The 19,624-nt window shown below is 40.0% G+C and overlaps 1 protein-coding gene across 1 annotated transcript; it reads right to left on the reverse strand.

Moving 5' to 3' along the window:
- Positions 1-1,237: 1,237 nt before the first annotated feature.
- SLC9B2 (solute carrier family 9 member B2) lies at positions 1,238-19,324 on the reverse strand. The gene is made up of 12 exons (XM_030947208.1): positions 19,195-19,324; positions 16,536-16,635; positions 15,175-15,358; positions 13,708-13,878; positions 10,891-11,033; positions 9,031-9,158; positions 7,962-8,137; positions 7,319-7,425; positions 6,023-6,172; positions 3,487-3,595; positions 3,190-3,326; positions 1,238-2,224 (listed from the first exon to the last, which is right to left on the reverse strand). Exons 2-12 carry the CDS (start codon positions 16,623-16,625, stop codon positions 1,985-1,987), a joined length of 1,635 nt encoding a protein of 544 aa, XP_030803068.1. The 5' UTR covers positions 16,626-16,635; positions 19,195-19,324; the 3' UTR covers positions 1,238-1,984.
- Between the last annotated feature and the right edge of the window lie 300 nt (positions 19,325-19,624).

The raw sequence follows: 19,624 nt of genomic DNA on the forward strand, positions 1-19,624 counted from the left end.
TGCTATTCAAAAGCAGCTGAAACTGTCATGATACTTACTAAAAAACCCCAGTCTCTTAAGTGCTTAGTCCTGACATATCATTTAATGAAAAGATGCAAGTGTTTTCTTTCTGGAAGATAAGGAGAGGGAACATTTTAAAGCATTAAAGCTTTTAATTTTAGATCTGCAGGTCCCTGTAATAGCTCCAACCTGATACTTTTTGAAGATTTAATAAAAGCTGGGAGAAAGGGGTCTCATGAGAAATACAGACACAAAATGGCAGGGAAAGAAAAATCTATTCAATCTCACTTAGACTAACAAAAAAGATGGCAAGTTTTCATTGGTTATAGCCTATTCAGGCACTCAGAATTGTGGTAGTGATCTAATGTATAACTGAGAGCACATTGAGGTTAAAGGAACAGGCAAATCCCATTTATGACATGCTGTTTTGCTGGGGAGGAAGTATTAGAGGCTATCACAAACAAGAGCTCTTCATCGGAGGTTTGCTTTTGTACTTAAGGTTGTGTCCAAATTTAAAGGGCTGTAACCCTTACAACATCACACTTCTGTTATTGAACACGTTCCAAATTTGGCAGAGTGATCCCTCTGTGAGGATTCTACTTTTTATAAAGCTTTACAAAAAAGTGAACTCCTTTAAGTTTTACTCAAGTAGAACTATTTTTGCTTAGAGAGTAAGGCTTATACAAAGGCATACATGTACAGCTACATATACAGCTCATCTGTATGGCATATGAATCTCCGCAAATAGTACAGTGTCAACATCAGAAGTATTTAAGTAGTTAAAAGTATTTTTGTACTTTTTTTTTGTTTTGCATATTAAAAATTTAAAAGCTAAAATAGAAATTATTTGTTCTTACTAATGCCAAAACCTAGACACCATCAAATGTATTCTACACAGGATATGGTAAAATGAGTTTAGTAAACTGTAGTGTAGCAATCTGCAGGAGAGTGTTGTCCACCTCAGTTACAGGCACAATCTAATAGCCTTTCCAAAAAATAACACAGTAACTTCCAGTTTTTGAGGGATGCTATACTGACCCTGTGCCTCAGAATGGAGATACCAACAACTTACTTGAAGCCAGACAGATTTGCTGGTATCTGTCAAGTGATACCTAACCTAAAAGGCAAGAGAAGGATTTTGATCAACAGAAGTTACTCCTGGCTGTAGAACAGCATCTCTCTCTTGGTATCATGTTGTGTGAAGGCTCAGGTACACAGGTGAAGAAGCAGCCATCCCAATCCCATACAACCCTCCCCCAGTCCTTACAGCCATCCCACAACCCTCATCTCATTTTCAGGCTCTGTCCTTTTTTCTGCTGGCACCAACATCTTTATTACCAGTCTATGATGGCCCCAACTGTCTCTTTGAGCATGTAAGTACCACTTGCTGTACAACCAGACCTGACAGTCCTTGAAGGCACAAAGGAGTGCATCAGCTGTGAGGAAGAACAGCAATACGGAAAGGCAAGTTTTGGAACACAACTGAGGAAGGAGAGGGAATCACCAACTGATCAATCACCAGTCATTAACTAACTGATGGCAGGACTTGTTCACTACGTGTCAACAACCACTTACTTTGAAGTTGCTTTGAGTTGTATAACTTGTCATCTCACAGCCCAGTTCCAACCATCAAGGAGTTAATCACAGTAGTCTCCATTTTTTTGGCTTATATTCTACCTCATGACTCCACTCCACGCCTCAACAATTCTGACCCTCTCCTTGGCCTCACCACCCACACATTTCAAGTAACTCTTGACTGCTAACTTCTCAGTGACTCACTGCCAGGTCATCTTATTCACTGTATGTTCAGCTATTTCATCTCAAGGCACCATCTTCACATAAAAATATTTTATAGAACTCCACCAGGGCTGCTTTAAAAATAGCAGTGGTGACTGATAGTTTTAGGTTCCTCCAGCAAGATTAGATACGCCATCTTTACACAACAGAGGTGTCAGGGTTGAAGGACCAGACTGCTGCAGTTGTCTTACGAAGGTTCACAGGCCTCTGCCTCTTCTCCAACCTCTGCACCTTCCTCATCCTCCTTGCTCTTTGTCTGAGCCTTCTGCAGAAGTCTGGGCCCTGCCAAGCCGATAACCAGGGCTCCAATTGGAGCAGTGATCAAGATAGCCAAGAAAGCTACTGTCAGTACATCCATTCCATACTTTTCCTTTTGCTCATCTTGATGTTGTCTTGCTGTATCCAGGGCAAGAGAACCTATTGCAGCCTGCAGGGAAGAAAACATTGCTGAGATGGAGAAAGTAATCTTTAGCACTGAATGAGGAAAAACGAACCTATCATTAGTCAACATTTCAGATAAATTTGACATTTTTAGTACATTCAACCTGGTTTTAGGCTGTACATAGCGAAGTAAACATTGTATTACACCTGTGAGGACAATTTTCACTTGACTATGCTTGGAATTTCCTAAGCTAATGAGTTTATCTGTGGCTTCCTCCTGTGAAGAACATTGCCTAGCTGCCATTTTATCCACATTTCTGGGGAATGTGTGATTAATGAAATAGGCCAGTATATTGTGTATTGCAGTTGTGAAAATGCCTCACTTGGAGAATGTATCCTGACAATAGTCAACTAGTGGCAGCTTCTGAAAATTTGTATCACTGATCATGTAATAAGCCTTGCCTGTTTTGATTATTAACTTTTGTTTGCAAGTAATCATGCTACTGAGGCAAAGTCCAAATGACATGACAATCCCTGAAATAAAGGAGTAGGAATGTAGTCAGCCAGAGGCATCTCTATTAATATGGCTCTCAGACTACTCCTTGCCAAAATCATCACAAACTGAAAGCCATTCTGAGTTTGGTTGTGACTGTCCTTGCTGACACTTCATGTGTAAGAGGGAAATGCTTTTACCTTTGAGAGGTCTCAGAATCTGTATGTGAAGGCACAATAATCAGCAATGGCTGAGAAGTGGTTATATTTCCTGTGGTATATATGCAATTCACTGTCATTATAAAGAGTAAACCCAGGACGCAAGCAAAACACTTGCACATAGAAGGTCCTCCACACACTCTTCAAGCAGTTAGAGTGTTTTAGAGTATGAACAGTCAATATTCTACCTTCAGTTGTCATTGAGCCTGAACCTTTCCCTGCTTACTGCTGTACTAGTTAGGGAGCTTTGCTAAAGAAAATAGGTTTAGCCTGGAATGAAAGTGAAGTTGGATTGTTTACCTGGACAGTGGCTTTGGGAATCCATGCCAGTGAGACAAATACCTTCTCCTTGAAATTAAACCCAGCAAAGGACACCATCAGGAATGTTGCTATGATTCGCACAACTAGGGCGATGCCTAATATAGCAACACAGAGCCCTGCAAGAGACAAACACTTCTCAGTGCTTTTGTGCATAGGTGCTTCTCGTTTTTTGATTTTTTTGGGGGGGTCATCCATAATCTGCTTTGTTTTAGATTTCTTTATAGAGATTCTTTCAAAGCCAGTAATGAAAGCTGGATTATTTCAGAATGATCTTACCAACAGTTTCAGGCCTAAGAGATGTAATGGATACTTCTGCTCCAATTAAACCAAAAAGAAAAGGCTGAAAGATATTCCATGCAATTGCCACAATTTTTTCTATTTCCCTCTGCAATAAAAACAAAATGGATCTGTAAATTCACAAAAAGATGGCCAAGCAGACACAACAGTTAAGTAGTCATAGGACAAAGTGAAAATGTTTCACAAAGATTGCCCAGAATTGCTCCTCTTTCTTTGACCTAATACTAAAACATTCAGAATCAGTTGCACACATTTTGAAGGTCAGACTGAGTCTGGCCATCCTAGTAAATAAATGTTTGATGTCTTGAGAGGAGAAATAAAAAGCACTGGTGTTTGAATAATAACAAAGCAGTTTGCAGACAAGAGGAAGAAAATAAAGCACTGTTGATTTTCAGTATTTAGAAAGATGTAATTTCAACAGCTTTGCCATGAAGTTTCTGAGCCTGTGGGAACTGCATGCCTAAACATGTTCTTTCATTTGTAGCTGAGCAGAGTCTGACTCTCCCAAGTTTCAGTCATGACCTAACGCTGTTCGTGCTGCACTCAGTCAGAGGCCTCTCTCCATGTGAGCAGGAGCACAGTCAGCCTGCGCAAGTCTGAAATCACATAGCAGGAACAAGTGCTGAACTTTCCACTACAATATAGTGTATAAAGGCAAAACCATCTTTTCTCCTCACGTTTTAACTTTACACAATTTTCCTAAAACAACTGCTGCCAGGGTAAACAGGAGTCTGCCACTTACATGACAAGGTACACACAGCATTTCAAATAGCACTTGTCTTTCAATTAAGTGGGTTCTACAATAGGAAAGGAACCTTCAGGCAGGAGTGTGTGGAAAGTATAACTGCAGTGCTCTGTCACTTAATAATCAATCCAGGGCCTAGACATACCCCATCCTTGGTATTCTCTTTGGGACTGATCCTGCAACACCTCTTGCTCTTCTGTCAAGGAATGGCACATTACAGTAACAAAACCTTCTGTAACCATAAAGAAAATTAGGTGGAAATATGTATATATATGTGTGTGTGTGTGTGTGTGTGTGTGTGTGTGTGTATATGTATGTATACACATATGTATGTACATGTAAACATTTTTTGCCTCATTTCTCCTTGTTATTTCACCCTTTTCAGTTCTGCCAAAATAAAATTAAATTTAAAAAAATTAAAAAGAGCCCCCAGAAATCCCCTCTTTAGGGATTTCAGCCTATTTACTGCCCATTTGACTGTTCCAGGAATAGGTCCAATGTTCATTGTTCTCTGTACACAGTGTCTGTCAGGTGCCTTCCACCATGGACAGTGGGAGGCAGTGGCCTTTGAGAAATTCAGCAGGAAAACCCTGGTAATATATTGAGTACACACACACCTCTATCTCTATCTGAGAAAAAAAGAGCTAAGGCATTTGACATAAATATACTTAAGGCCATGAAGCTTCATTCACAGATTAAAAGAATTTAAACTAAGCCTTTAGAGACTGCATGTACTCTTTTAAGGTCCTCCCTCCTCAAATGTTTTAAAAGCTTTTCAGTAGAGAGCTTTATCAGTTGTAATGTCCTTAACTAGTTAAGTCCCAAGGAGAGTTTTTCATCCTTTAAAATTGGACAATCTTAGTTCCTTTTCATTGATATAACAAACCTTGGTATCTTTGTAAAGTCAGGGTCAAGATGGGGATAATAACAAATAATAACATGGACTCTACTATATCTAACTCCCTTTCCTTTTTCTTCCCCTCCTTCTACTGAATGCCACAAAGCTATTGCTGTGCAGAGAAAGATGCCCTCAAAGCATTAAATGTAGATGGGATCAAGCAAAAGAGGCAGTCAGACATAGCAAGGTACAGAAAGGCAGTGGGGAAACAGTAAGATGAAGTAGGCTAGGCCTAAGAGAAAGTGACTAAAAAGCAGTCTTTTGTATGGCTTCTGCGTGGCCTTAACATCATCATTTATTGTGTGCACCTTGCTCTCTAAGTTATCCAAATTACACTGGCTGGGATTTGGGATAGTTAATCCCTGCTTTTCATTTCACCCCCTCCAAACCACAGGAACAAACCCTCAGGGTATTCAGGCCATGTCCACAGCTGCATTTTGGATACCCATTTGTAAACTTAACCATAAAGTGACTGTGTACAGACACTCACAGAGCTGGGAATTGAAGCTCTGGATTGCTACTGTCAAGTGCCTAAGTCTCTTTTGTATGGCTTGAGATGTCTAAGAAAAGCTGAGCATTTCTCAATCGGTACACCAGGCTCTGTATTGGCATACATATTGCTCTACTGACATACATGGTCACTTTCTGTCACAGGAAATGCTAAACACTTCCAAAACAAATGTACAATGTGCTGCTTGGTTTGGTGAGGTTTTGGGGTTTTTTTGCTTGTTTATTTGTTTGGTTTTTAAATCTGTGCACCCTCTAACGCTTCACAAATATACCATTACCACTCCAGACACAAATTCAAGCTCCTGTCAGGCTGTACATTCACCAGACTTTGGATATGGTATGCTTCTTATGTAAACATTCACCTTCTCATCAGACCATCCCACACCTGCAACAAAAGCTAAGACTAATGTGCAAAGTCCTCCTGATCCAGGGAAGCCAAAGTAGATGCTGCCAAAAACAGCAAACATGGACAGTCCAAGTATAAAACAGGATCTCTTCCATGCCAAAGATGCCTGCAGCCAAGGAACGAGACGAACAAAAAAGTGAATTTCTTTCAGAAATGGGGGAAAAAAGTTACTTCTGTTAATTTTGAAAGTAAGAACTTGAAAAGAAAATTAAAAATTAATAATTCTGAAGGAATCAAAGCTTCCAAGTGAGAATTGAACTGCTCGGTTCGATTGAGGATTTTTTTCAGACATTAATTCCTAAGAATACAAATTTTGAAAACGTACTTTTTTTCCCTCTGCCCACCCAAGTTCTTATTGCCACTAGGCTATTTTTATCACAAGGAACATGATGCTGTGTTCCAGCAACTCTGCCTCAACTCTGTGATAGCAGGATTTTCTACCTGTGTAGTCAAGTATTGCAACAGTTTATCCAAGGAAACATGAAATCTTTGCCACCAGATGTTTTTAAGGACAAGTCAAACATTTGCCAGGAATAATCTAGTTTTATTTAATTCAGTCTCACAGCAGACAGTTATCTGCCATTGTTCCTCATTTCTATCTAACTCTTTAGCTCTTGTATCACACTTCTCACATTATTTAATAACAAAATTTGATGCCACTGAGGGCAATAGATGCTCTGAATATCAACTTTGGTAGTCCAGAGCGTATCTACATTCTTCCACAATTTTCTGTTCATTTAATTACCTCTCAATAGAAAATTCATCTAACACTTTCTGTAGATGTAATTTTTATGGAAAGTAACACATTCTAATTAATACTAATGATATGATCAATCACTTAAAACCTCTAATACATCTGCTTTGTTAATTTTTAATCTTAGGTCTACAGGATACATCTTAAAGAAGTACACGTATCTTGCATCAATCTAATAAATTATTATTTTACTGTCTGAAATGGGTATCAGACCCTTCCTCCATTTTCACTACCTTCAATGAGAGCAGGATGGTGAGCTGGGTTCCAAATTTCCATCAGGAAGGTCTATGAGATCATACATTATTACTGGTGCAGTAAATAAGTAATCAGCTTTAAAACACATCCTCACTTGATAGGTTTGCAATCTGGAAGCTGCCAACATTGTAAAAAACTTTCCCCAAGACCAGCTTCACAGGAAGTTGGAAATTAATAACTAAAGAAAAGAATCTCTTAGCAAAGAATCACTTGATTGTAATTTTTTTTAAACTAGGTTTTTACCTGATCATGGCTTGGGAAATATCGAATAAACATTCCCAGAATTCCCCCAGCTGCTATTCCAACAGCCACCTCCAGCACTCCACGGAGCACATTGTACAGAGTAGAACCTATTTTGCAAAAGGAAAACACATTCAGTAAGCCATTCACAGAGCTTCACTCAAACCATGCTCCAGACCTATGAGGGTGATTCCAGGACAGTGTCTGCTTTAAATTACTTGGGGCAAAGGAGTTCAGGAGGGAACCTATGGGCCTGAAGGAACTGGATGGTGCAACTTCCTTTCTCTGAAAGCTCAAGCCAAGAAAGTGTGCAAGAGAAGTCAGAGAAAGAGCCACTGTAAGGACATTGCCAAACCCAGTGAAATTTCAAAGCATCTTGTTGGGCATGCAGGGCCCAGACTTGGCAGCTAAGGGAGTAGTCAGGGAAAAATATTCTCTGAAAGTTGTTGTGACACACAACTCAAAGCTGACCATGTTCCACCAACTTTTGAACATGGGTAATTTCCATCTCAGTATTTAAGTCTATACATGACTTTTATAATGAGATGCCATTAAACCAGTCAGCCATAACAGAGCACACAAATATTTGATATTCTCCAAAATATCACTGTTCTGCATTTCATCATGTACAGATTAACCAGCATACCAGAAGAGAAAGCCATCCCAAGGCAAGTGTTGAAGCCTGTGATAGCCAGAATGTCATCGATGCTGCCAGCTGCCATTAGCAAAGTTGGGACACCTTTCTCCACCCCATATCCCCCAGATTGTAAAATCAGCATGGAGGGAACCACCACAGCAGGGGAGACTGCACCTAGAACAAAACTGAAAATACACAGGTTCAGCATCTCAAAAAGAAAGCACTGAACTAAAAAAAACTTCAAAATGTTCTGACCTTAATTCTTTTGAAGTATAAATAAGTAGACCTTTATGTAAAGCATTTTCCTAACATTTCCCCTCTAATTACACGCAGGGATATTTCTATGCAGATCTGCAATCAGCTCTTACTTTCTGCCCAACTCAGTAACATTAAAAGTAAAAGGCTTCACAGGCTAAAACTGGAGTTTCCACTGCAGGCCAGTTATGCTCCCTGACAAGACACCTGGATTGTCCCATCTGGAAACCTGGTCTAGACATGCTTATGACTCAGCAGCCCAGTTCATTCTCATAAAATTCAGCATGCGTCAGAGGAGGAGTTCACCCGTCTTGTTCTAGTGTATGGGTCTGGCCCAAGTCCACCAATTTAGATAGGACTAGATGGAAAAGGTCTTCTCTTCAAGGATGTTACTCTAGAATGTACTATGCCATATCCTTGTCCTTGACTTGTGACAGGAAGGCTGTCTTATGTGTATCTCTCTGTATGGAAGTTCTGAATTCCAGTATAAGATTGTTCAAACTGTGGTATAATTTGCTGTCCTTAAAAGCCCCCTTTGTTGTGGTTCAAGACTCAGGGATTGCACCATCCTTCTTTCTTCAAGTGCTCAGGTCACGAACACAGAAGAGTAATGATGCAAGTACTCCTCTGCAGCCTGAAAATAAGACCTTTTAATAAGCCACAGAGCCAGACACAAAGGGTAAGCAGAAGACCAGAGGGGCTGAGCACAGCCTTCCCAAACTGAGGTCTCTGCTTGGCACAGAGAACTAACCATAGCTGGATCACTGAGCTGCAGCCTGGAAACCAGCACTTTTGTCATAGAGGAGAAAAGGCAGTACATTACCCTAATATAAATCCCCATTGCCATGGCAAATGCAGGAACAAGTAGGCAAGGACAGCAGCTGTGCCTGTTTCTGAGAGGCACGGTCCGAAAGCGAGCCGTAAACAGACAGCTTTGAGCTTCTTAAGAGCCTGCAATCATACAGGCACAACAGTGTCAGAACCCTTGGCTTTACAGAGAGAAAAAACATTTACAGTCTGATATGGCTTGTTAAAGAATCCTGTCTGAGCTGCACTATAGGACATGACATGGCCTAAACTGGAGATAAGCCCAAGCCCAACCGGATTTGGATATAAAATTTCAAGTGTGGCAGTGAATCTAGGTTTGATAAGGTTCCTGAATGTCACGGGAAGGAGTAACAGAAAATTCTGTTTGGCTTCTTGTCATTTGCTCCATCCACAAAAGATTTTACTATAATCCCAGAAATTGCATGAGCAGCCCCCAAAATTGCCCTGTGAACAAATCTATGAACAAATCATGAAAAGTTGTAGAACTACAACAACTTGGCACAAGCAGCCAAGCATCTTTTTCAGGTGTCTCTCACCTGATATTCAGAGATTAAGCTCTTTTTGGTTCAGCAACTTTAAAAAATTTTTTTCTAAACTGGCATATTTGCTTCTAACAGCTGGCTTTAACAGTTACTGTGTTAGGACAGGTGCCTAATTTGACATTAAGAAAAAAAAAAGAAATAAAAAAATCAGTGAGTTCTACTTTTTACCAGACCAGTTTATCCCAGCATAATCAGGGCTAAGAGAAACTGACTTCTTTGTCTTCAGAGTTTCAATTACATGGGGAACAACTGTAACTGCATCAAAGCATTGCCACACAGAGAGTCCAAGTGACAGTTTTCTTACCACATGGAAGAAAAAGGAGTCAAAAATGAAGTTCCCTCAGCAAAAAAAGTTGTTATGAATAGAAAGAAATGCAGTCTCACAGAACTGGGCATCCAAGCTGTGTCTAACAACACAGAGTTCATGCTCCTACAAGCCTCAATGTCTTGGAAAAGAGAATGATGATAATACAGGAAAACAGATATTTTTCAATATTGACAAAACCTTATTTTCCTAAATAACCATAGCATTGGCAACTCTGTAGTTTTTCTTGGTTAAGAGAAATGAGCTTAGATGTTCTAAACTACCTACACTTTATCTAAGTTTTATATAAACTCTGAGTGGTTCCTTCAACCGGGAGGCTGCATCAACAGTATGGTACAGCTTTACTGCAGCCAGCTCATGTTAAATAAGCAAAGCCTTGCCTTCATCAATTTATGAAGTACCATGTTTCTCAGGGTGCACAGACTATTTCTTGTTCAGAGGACTGCTACGGGCTTCATTGTGATAAGAATAACTGTTTCAGTAGTGCAGCAGGATTCATCTTTGTAATTAACGTATTTGCATTAAAATGACAGTGATTAAAAAAAAAAGTATAAAAAAGTCCCACAGGGACTTTTTTGGTTGGTTGGGATTTCAAAAACATTGTCTTTCAAGGACTGGGGATCCCTTGCATTGCTTCAAATTTTCAGTATAAACTAACAGAGAGTTGATCAGGGAATGTAAACTCTTCCTGACAGACCTTGGCAGTGCACACATCCTCCATATGTTCCACTCACAAAATTCAGGAAATTAAAATAATAATAAAATTTTTTCTTCAGGTTTTTTTTTTCATTGCTTGCCTACTGTACAAATCCAACTACCAATATTACCATATAATATAATTATACAACAGAAATTATGCTTTCTGTAATTATCTAATTTGCAGATGCTCCAAGACCGAGCAGTTCAATATTTTTAATGGAATCAATTATTCAGGTTTTTTTTGATTGCTGTTGTATAGTCTGCCACACACAAATGGCTGGTGCCATACCTTTGGATCCAGGCCAAGTCCTGCTCGGGTCAAGATAATGGAAAGAGCGATGTTCCTCAGTGCTGCAGACCAGCGTAGGTTAATCTGGACAAAGTCACTGATGAACGGGGTATTTCGGATTAGGAAACCAGCAAGTAGCATTCCTTAAGTCAGAACAAATAAGCTCCTGTCAAATTATTTTTTATTGCACAAAAAAAGCTTGCATAGCACTCTTCAAAGAGACACCATAGCATGTTTTTATGAGAGAAAAAGAAATCATTTGTATTCCAAATTATTAGCCGTGTTTTAACAATGGGACTGAGGCATGAGAAGAGAAACACATTTAAAGCAGTGAAAGTGGCCTCAGAACCCAGCAAGTCATCAATTAATAAATCAGCAGGATGCTGATACACAGCTTTAGTCTGAGTCAAAAGAACTCAGCTTTGTTTACCAGGTGCAGGTCATTCTTAGCATAAGCAAAGACACCTCTGCATTCTTGGATTTTTTTCTTGTTAGCTTATTTTAATACAAAAATAGGAAGATCATCTAATATTGTGTATTTATCTCAGAAGTTGGGAATTGTTAAAACTCCTCTTAGGTGTAAGAAATGCAGGTAACACAGGAACCATAATGCTGCATTCACTAGGATATATAATCTAAACCATCTCATCATGGACTAATTTAAACATTTTCAAGTGCTCTGGCAATGAGACTCCTACACAAAGAGGGGACAAAAAAGGGAAAGGAAATCATAAACTTTGTTTTATCCTCTATCTGAGCTACTTGCAAGACACAACATTTTACAAATATTAGTAAAACTATCCAAGCAGAGACTTCCTGCAAAGATATTGAAGCCACAGCTCTGGAAGGATATGGAAAAGTACTGGAAAAGTTGACTTCAAATATGGATCTACAGAGGATTCATTGTGAGTCCTGATGATTCAAAGATATATTTTTGTGGCATAACTTTATATTAGTCATGTTTAGAAACAGGAAACTAAAAAAACCCCAAAAGTAAACAAATCACTGTGCTCAGGTTGGTTCCAGCTCAGTGTGAGCCTTGACTGTGATTTGTCCTGGGACACTAAACTTTCAGATATTGTTCTTTCCATCATCTCTCGGGAAAAAAAAAAAGTGTCATAATTAATTTGTGGTACCTCATGACAATTATATGAGCCGGGCACTGTGATCACATGCTGTTTGCAACATTTGCATGAGGTCCAAGTCAGTGGAGCTACCCTGATCTGGGAATCTACTTAACAAAGCAAAAATCTCCACCTCAAAGGATATCTTAATTGATTTGCTCCATGCTTCCTGCTGCAGAAACCTCTCTGCAACGTGCACCTAAAACATATTCTGTGGTTGTTTCAGTACTAATTTCATTCCTTTTTTCCTGAGAGAGGCTCACAATAAGGTGCTTGAGTGCTCAGCCAGCCACCTTACACTCTACTGGACCTAGCAAAAGTGGGTTATATGCATGTAAGAGCACATGGTTTGAATTTTTAATGTAAAATCAGAATATTCATAGACATTGTCTTTCTCGTCTTCTGAGTCATAGATTTTTCCAGTTTTCCTCAAAGACTGGGGATAAGAACAATGAACTCTGTCTTAAACAACCCAAGAGACATGTGCTGTCATGCTGAAGTTTCTGCTGTCCAGTATTACCTGTCTGACAAGCAGTTTCATGCCCAACTCATAACTTTCAGATACAGATGTAATTAAAAAACTCCCAAACAAGCAGAACCCAAATGGTCAGAAATACTTTTATTTGTTTAAGAGGGGTGTTTACTTAGAAAGGGCAGACTCCCTGCATGTGACATTCCGTGTTCATACTTCAGGCATGCATGCCATATGCAAAACCTCCCTCCCTCTCATTTGAATTTCTTTCCTCTGGTGAAACTAAACAGCACAAGAGTGCACAGGCTGCCTGGACAGAGCCGTGTGAGGAGCTCCTGTGTGAAGCACAGCACCACCTCTGCAGGCTAAAGAGCCACACCTGGCCCACCCTGCCAACCAGTTTTACTGTCTGTCAGCAGCTTCACTCATTTATGCACTAAACACAGCAAGGGGGCAGCTTACAGCCGGGGAGAAGAACCTGGAGCTTCATCTCCAGCTCCACAGACATCACAGCACTTCAAAATATTGTACTCATCTAAGGGAGGATAAAACCTCCTCTAGGAAAGAAACCGGAAAAGATTCTAAAGATGTCAGGATTAACATTATTTTAATCTCCCACTTCTATTTTGCATTTCTATGTAAGATAAAATAGGATGTTGATGTGGAAAAAAAGTTATGACTGAATCAGAATAACTCTCTGCAGAAGAATTATTCCTTGTTGTGAATTTATTTTCTCAGGTTTCAATTATCTTGAGATAAAGGAAGGAGAATAAAGAAATCCTTTGTACCACCAGTAGCAGGAAATTGCTGTAATGTTTTCTTTGGAAAATATTTTCATTGTATGAGATACTAAAGAAACAGCTCAGCAATAATTTTCCAAAGAGATTACTGTAAAATGATGTCTGGATTAAGATTCTTGTTTGGTATTATTAATCCCAAATTTTAAGTAACTGTGACAGAATGGTCTGAAGGACAATAAACTGAGTCTGTAGGTAAACAGTTCTCTGACCCACAAAGAATTAAGAAGAGAGCCTTGGGTAATTTCACCTGAGCCAGTCTGGGGAATTTTGCACCTTTTCAGGGAGGACCAGAAAAAGTCATTTGGAAAAGCTACAGATTTTCAATGGGACACAGTTTATTTGTTCCCAATCCAAACACAACTGCCCATACAGATACTACTTGACAACACAAAATATGCAGGAAGAAGGAAGGATCTCTTACCCAGAAGAGCAGGAAGAGGGGGTAGTGTTCCTATCTTAATGAATCCAAAAATTTTACCTCCGATGACAGCAAAGAAATAAAGAAACAGAATTCCAAAGAGATTTCCACCTGGGAGACACTCAGCCCCAGTTATGGACCAAACCACAGCCCAAACCAGAACCACAAATGCAACTGGAACAAAACAAAAAATAATTAACAGTTAATAATCTCTTAGCAACAAATTTGCTGTTAGGTCACATTTGTTTTGCTATTGAAGAAAAACGTTAGCCATGACTTTTAGAAATGAAATCACTTACCTTAAAAATTACTTTAAGCATAACAATGCAGTTAATCTTTGATGGTCCCCAAACTGATGTTCTGATTTTACAGATGCTAAAATATTTCAAAATTGGTAACACGAACATCAATAAATAAATTTAGTGAGCCTTTGTCTGCTGTGAAAAGCACTTCACAGGTTCCAAACTTAAAGCAAAGACTTTCACTAACTTATCTGGCATTTGCTTATCTTCCTTCAGCTACTTCAGAACCACAGTAAAATCTACTGTTGAACAGCCTGGCTGTATCTTCAAGTTGATGAATGCAGCTCCAGTCTAATTTTTAAAATAAGTGAAGCATAATTTTTGGCTCAATGTGTTTGTGCAATACATTGTTATCCCTGGGAAAAAAACTGTGAAGAGGGTCATGTCTCTGGACCTCTGGAGCAAAATACTTTCCTTGATACAGCAATCAAAGCAGGGGGAAAAATCCTGAAAAATATTATGAGAACAGTGTGTGAAAATATTATATAATATGTGAAAACATTTGCTCTTTCAGGGTTCACAAATCTGTTCCAACAGTTGCCCAACGAGAACAGGCATGCATACATATAAAACAGGAGACTGAAGGAGAAGAAAAAAATGTGTTGAATAAATGTCCTGAATTTTCAAATTGGAGTTTTCTTAATCTTACTTGAGAGTGACAGGGGGCAAAGGAAGACCAGTAGATTTCCAAACATAAAAGCTTAAGAATTCCAAGTGGCTGTGGAAGCAATCAAAGACACATGAAATGTCTTTTGTTAGGAAAAATCTCAAATAATTAGCTAGCCAGGCATCTATTTTGGGAGTTTTCAGTTCAGTACAAATTCTAAATAAAATAGATCAGTTTGCCTGTGCAAGCCTGTAATACTAAGGACAAACTATCAGGACAAAAATTATGAGGTCTTTCTTCTGATAAAAATAGTTTGCAGTGCAAAAACATACCTACCATAGTAAACATATGAGACTGTAGAAACAAAACCTACATTCAAACATTTGTTTCATCTTTTTTTTCCCCTCTGGCTCAAACATTCAAACAATGGTGTGATAAGTAAAACACAGCTATTTCCATTCATTATTTTCAAGGACAGTGGACAGGTATCATCCCATTCAGAGAAACAAGTACTTCTTTCGCCACTTCTCATTTGAATTAAACTCTGTGTCTCTTACCTACCATTTGTCACTGTTTGGGCTAGTAAACCCTGAGGAGGGCAAGCAAATATTTGCCTCCATGTTCTTGCAGGTATTGAAGATCCTGCTGTTGGCTCTGGAGGCTGCTGAGTGCAGTGGTTTAAGAGAGCAGTTTCTTCTGTTTGTGCATTCCCATCAGTACCTTTGGCACCTGCTGTTGGTTCCTGCTGAAGGCAAACAAGGAGACTCCCTCAGAAGTAGCACTGTGTGTATTTGAAGTAGTGTGCACCATCTGAAGTCTGCTGAGATGCACTGGCTACAGGCAACCACATTAACTGAACAACCACTATAGGAATGCTCAGCTTTGATGTCATTCTGGCATTTTTGGCCCTGTGTTTGTTTTTCTGCATTGCACCAAGAACCGTATGTGAGAAATTGCAGGACATTTGCCTTTTTATCTGCACCTGACAGGGCTCCTGTCCCAACAGATATAGCACCTGTGCAGTAACAGTATTTGCATATTTGATGAAGAAACAATAATAGCAGGCCAGGCTCAGCTTGTCTTGTGTACACAACTAAACATTTATTAATATTTTCTACAATTTGTTAATGTTCTGCTTCCAGACTGGATTTCACAATAGAACTAATGATTAGCATCATTCCCATGAGATGGTACTTTTAATATAACTCCTTAATAATTACTGTTGCAAAGTCGTGAACCAAAATAACAAAACAAAGATGAAAGAAATAGCACAGCTGGCCAGCACAAGCTTTACTCACATGAGCCATTGCTGGGAGTCTCAGGCTGGTAAGTCAGAGATGGAGAAATACTGTAACTGCGAGTCATTCCCTTGAAGCTGTTCTCTTATACTGGTAATTCTACTTATCCATATTCATAACCAAAGCACTTTTTGACCATTTTTGGATATGTCTCAATTTTAGCATTATTTTTGACAAGTTAATCATCTGCCTTCCTGTATGATTATTCATGTCAGCATATTGTCATACTGTAGACATGGAATTCTGCTTATAAATGTGGTTTGGCCCTTCTCCAGTAGTAGTTCCACATTTCTGATTATTTTTCTGTCTCTTCCCTCTCTCTCTCTCCCTCTCTCTCTGTATATATATATATATATATATGCCTTTTTTTTTTCCCTTACTCAGTGTCATGACTGGAACACAAATCTCCTGAGCTTTCAGAATGGAGTGACTTGTTTACCCCATGATTCTGTGATCACCATGTGCATAAAGATGTGCCATACAGACATCTATATGAGATACACTCAATACTATATGCTTACTTTTAAGTTCCTTTTAGATTAAGAATTTTATTCTCAAAAAGGGAAAAAAGGAAAGGAGAGTTCTCTCTGACTAGAATTATACTTTGGGATCTTAGTTAATTACCTCACTTTGCTCATGCATGGGAATCATGCCATTTCTCTCACATACTGATGGTTCAGAATCTTCACTGTCATGTACATCTTCCCTTACCATTGTTGCAAACCTAGAGAAAGAAATAAAGGGGGAAAAGTTACAGAGAAGCAAATAAACATTGTTTTCCAAATGGATGACTTCTCAGTGATGTCTTTTCCCACAAACCATGTAGAAAAATCCTCTCAGCCCATAAAATTTCAAGTTTAATGATTTTTGTGTCCCTCTGTATGCTGTACCTAAGAACAAGAGACAGAAACTAACTGAAGAACTGTATTAAGCTTAGAAATTCAAGCACCAAAAAAAAAATCTGAGTTTTAGAATCACAATTATCTGTGCTAACCTCTTAATTCCTTCTTAAAACATCAGCTGTAATATTTCTCTATTTGTGCCTCCTTTCAGCACATATTAAAGGTTATTTGCTGTCAGTACCACTTAGCAGGACCATTAGTCCTGAAAGTGCCACAGGTCCTGTGTACATATCAGTGCAAGTGACCATTTAATGAAATTAGAACAACTATAGTTTCTAAAACTCTTAAGAGGTTTCTAAAGCTTCAGGAGGGGACACTTCCCCCCTAACTTAAGCTTGACTGATCCAGGTTGATTTTCAGAGCAATTTTAACAACATGTTTTCTCTAGATGCTACTAGTTACAAACACATTGACTGAGTACCTAAGAAAGTGAAGATGCCTGTTTGAATAAAGATCAGGACTTTTCACAGCTTGAAGCCTGATTAAAACATGGCTCTTTTTTTACTGATTATATCCCATGGAGGTAGTTCTCAGAGTGGGAAGTAAGATCCAAGTAATTTGTGGATAGTTAGCATTGTATTTGCTCAACTCTAACTGGTCCACCACTTGTCCCATAGATTCTAACAAGAGATATGGCAGTGCACTGTTTTGTATGTCAGATATTTTTTGGTGCACATATTTACTGTAGTTTCACCAGTGTGAGCCATCAAGGGGGGTAGGCATATATCTGGAGACAAGACTTGAGAGTGTTCTGTCTTACAGCAAAAGCTGGCATATATTCTCCATTAGCTAAATCTCTTTCAAGTCTTTTACACTGCTCTGGCCATATAAAACATTAGTGAAGTTAAGCCAGAACTTCTGAGCCAAGAAATTCCTTCCTTGCTGGATAGTTGGAAGTAAGTCAGAGTTGATTCTCACAATTATCAAGCCTCAAGTTTAAAATGAAATATTTGACATTTGGGAAGGGCTGCTACCATAAAGAAAAGGGCCATTCTAACACCTATGAGATTTTGTTTGAGCTGTTCTGATGTGAAACTGGCCTGAGGCATGACCAAGGCACAGCGGAAGAATACAGAGCTATAGGCAAACACTTTCAGTGTGTTATAAGTTAATAGTTTTGGTTTTCCCCCCTTTCCTATTTAAAGGTAAAGGCTTATTTACTCAATTTTCAGTACTTTTCTATATTTTTAATTAATACTTGCAGAATCAAATAGTTGTGGTTTTAGGGTTTTTTAGTGAAGTGACATCTGTGATACTTTTGATTTGGTTTTTTTTCATCCTTTCACTGGGACTGGGAATCCACAAATGCCAATCCTCCTAACTGGAACGGAAAGTACCAGCAACCTACCAGCGCCTCCCTCCTTCCCTTCACTGACCAGTTTCCCAGGGTGGTTTTATGTACTTAATTTTGCACTTGGCTTGTGTGCAAGCAAAGGACAGAAGGATATCATTCTCCATCCAGCTCTGCACAGGCAGCATCTCAGATCAGCCACGTAGCTGTTGCCACAAAATTAATTAATGCTTCTAAGAGTTAACTGATTAATTAATACTTCTGAGAAGGGCAAGTCCACCTTGCCACAGCTTCAGCTCCTTTAAGTGCTGTTCACAGCAGCGTGTGGGACAGGCAAGATGGACTAAGCAGAGATATTGAAGGTTCTGTTTAACAGGAATGGTTTCAGGGTGTGAATGACAAACCTGACAGTGCTGTCCTTATCTGGTTTGTGGCAGGTCTTCACCCTGTTGGCAGGATCAAGAACCTACTTCCAAGAACTGTCCTTTGGATCAACAGGACCAAAGTGAGTAGTTACTGTACTTATGCCAGCATGGGTCTTTGGGAAGCTCACAGATTTTAGGTGTTTTGTGGGGTAGGGGAGTTGTTTTGGTTTTTCAATTCCACCTTCTATGCCAACAAAAATCAGTGAATTGAGAAATCATTGAGAGGAATTTATATCTCAGGGTTAAGGCCTATCCCATGGAAACCAGCCAGTAACAGACCTATTTTAGTACCTCTCTGTAAAATACACTTTTCTCGTACGGAAAGGAGAAAGGTTTGCACTAGATCCGCTCATTCCAGTTGTTTTTGAATGGGTAGTGAGGGAGAGCTGACTGACAGGGACAGCACGTGCACGCCTACAGCATGAGCTCTCGGTGACTGTCAGCGCTCTGCTTTGCACACAGCAGGTACAGAAAGCCACGCACACGAAATACCACAAACCCCACCGCAGCAACCTGAGCACTCAAAGTAAACAACGATTAAAACACCCAAACCATCATTATCCACAAAAAGGCGCCAAGTAGACCCGGGAGCAGCCTGCGGCCGGCCAAGCCCGCTCTCCGCTCGGGAGAGAGCTGCAGCGAGACCTGGGGGGCACAGCACTCACCTGCGGCACGGCGGGGCCTCAGCCAGGGACCCGCTCCCCTCAGCCTCTGCCGGCGCGGCCCCGAGCGGGGCCAGCCCGCTGCTCCGCTCCGGCTCCTCCTCCCCCGCTGCTAATGCTGCTGCTGGCGCAACAGGCCCTCCTCCACTGTCACAGCTCCGCCGGGGCAGCAGCTGCAGCTGGGGATGCCCCCAAGGGCCTCCCGCAGGCCTTGCTGAATGGGTCACCGCGGGAAAGGCGGCAGGAGACGCGCCGCGGTCCGAGCTGTCAGCTTGGTGAGAGCGATGGACCGGCCCTGAGCCCATCCAAGGCTCTGGATAGCCGTCAGGGCACCCAGGAGGAAGATTTTTGTCTCTTTTGTAGCCTGTCCCCCATGAGATTCACTGCATCTGCTACACACGAAAAAGGCTTTCTGTGCTGCCATGGCTGTGGG

This window comes from Camarhynchus parvulus, chromosome 4 (assembly GCF_901933205.1).
Source record: "Camarhynchus parvulus chromosome 4, STF_HiC, whole genome shotgun sequence".
NCBI lineage: Eukaryota > Metazoa > Chordata > Aves > Passeriformes > Thraupidae > Camarhynchus > Camarhynchus parvulus.